This window comes from Bidens hawaiensis, unplaced genomic scaffold, assembly GCF_021521415.1.
Source record: "Bidens hawaiensis isolate Kalapana, Puna unplaced genomic scaffold, B.hawaiensis_p1.1 tig00034612_1, whole genome shotgun sequence".
Lineage (NCBI taxonomy): Eukaryota > Viridiplantae > Streptophyta > Magnoliopsida > Asterales > Asteraceae > Bidens > Bidens hawaiensis.
Window position 1 is genome coordinate 36819 of NW_027495984.1, and position 1849 is coordinate 38667.

The following is a 1849-nucleotide window of genomic DNA, read 5'->3' on the forward strand; positions in this document are numbered from 1 at the left end:
AAAGTCATTTTTCTAGCAGTTAATTTTCAGTTTCTTGTTAGGTAGTAGTACATTAGGTAATATGTTAAACTTTAAAGCATGCATAAATTATGTGACCTGATCCGTCTGAAAAGACAGTTATATAAGTATAGAACAAAAAATTTCCAACCCTCAAAAGTCCCCGTTATTAACTTATTATCATACGATTATTGTCATTCGTAATGTCACTGCATAGTTCACTTATTCAGAGTGGTGGACCCGAGTATGTGGGTTCTTTGTAATTTCCATGCATATCTTCCTTCTGACCCGGTCAATGTTTGATTAGAATAATCGATTGGAATATAATGACTGAAAACTATTTGTGTTGAAGATATAATAAACCTAACTATTAATAGTCTACACAGAAGACTTTGTATTTATTATCCAACTACAAAGAAGACTTTGTATCCTGCATCTCTTCTCTTCCCAGTCCCGGAAAACATGTTCATCCTTGCAAGAAAACAACTCTTATGGTTTTTATCTTTTATCTCCATTTGTTTGATCAATCTCACCACCTTAGCTCAGCCTGATTTCCTTCACTACTACTGCGAAAACGATGGTAACTATACTGCAGACAGTATGTACAAAAGCAATCTTGACACCGCCCTCTCTGCCATTTCTACCACCAACATGGGCCTAGGTTTCTACAAGCTCTCTATTGGCAAATGGAATGACAAAGTCAACTCAGTCGCCCTTTGTCGAGGCGACATCAATGCTGATGTTTGCGAGAGTTGTCTTAATGACTCCATTGCTATGTTGCCGCGACTCTGCCCTAACCAAAAGTCCGCAATAGTATACTACGACTCCTGCTTCTTGAGATACTCCAACGAGACTATATTGAGAAGCACACGGGTAAAGCTTTATACGTATCTGGTTAACCTCCTAAATGTAACGGATATTGATGGGTTCAATCGTGCTCTAGGACCGCTAATGAAAAGGCTGAGAGAAAAAGCTGCTGCTGGAGGTTCACAACAGAAATTTGCCAGTGGAAACACCACTGGCCCAGATTTCTTAACGTTCTATGCGTTTGTGCAGTGTACTCCAGACCTATCGCAGCAACAGTGTAGTGATTGCTTGGAGGATGCAGTCAATAGAATTTCAGTATATTTTAATGGGAAAATTGGAGGAAGAATTCTTCTACCAATGTGTAATTTTAGATACGAGGCATATCGGTTTTTTAATCAGACTGCTCAGGACATCACGATAACACCAGTCTTACAATCATCTCTACCAATCCGCCCACCATCACCTTCATCACCAGGTATGGATTATATTTGCTTATTACTCGGTAATATCTTAAATGAATAAAATATAATCCCTCCATCTTATTAAAAGTGTCATGGTTTGAAAAACATAAAGTTTAAGGTAGATTGAATAATTACTTTTTTATTTACCAAATGACAATAATGTCATTGAAAATTGGGTCCATCAATATTAGTTATTAATATTAGTTGTGTGTGTTTAAGAGAAAACTTGAAAATTAGCTAATAAATTTTAAGAATTGATATGTGTAAGGGTACAAACTTTGACAGTTAACACGGTATGCACTCATGTCCTAGTCAAAATTTAATGATTGAATTCAAAACTAGAATGTTATACTAGTGCTGAAAACACGAAACGTCTGTTTTAGGGGAAGGTTATCTTCAAAACAAGTAATTTACTATGAATACTAGGAATAAATCATAGTAATTAATGGATCATGTTAAACAATGGTTGAGATGTAAAATTACTAAAAATCGTCAAAGTTTCCTAAAATTACACTTTCACCATTATAACCAACATATAGTCCTAGAATTGTTCTTTCTCTATAGGTTGTGATGCCATATGTCAC

General features: G+C 35.7%; 1 protein-coding gene across 1 annotated transcript; it reads left to right on the forward strand.

The window, feature by feature from the left end:
* Positions 1 to 459: 459 nt before the first annotated feature.
* Positions 460 to 1326, forward strand: LOC143586339 (cysteine-rich repeat secretory protein 38-like). The gene has a single exon (XM_077067905.1). It carries the CDS (start codon positions 460 to 462, stop codon positions 1324 to 1326), a length of 867 nt encoding a protein of 288 aa, XP_076924020.1.
* The last annotated feature ends 523 nt before the right edge of the window (positions 1327 to 1849 follow it).

Bases quoted from the DNA above. Each gene is read 5' to 3' on its own strand.
- LOC143586339 (XM_077067905.1), top strand. From the start codon at position 460: ATGTTCATCCTTGCAAGAAAACAACTCTTATGGTTTTTATCTTTTATC.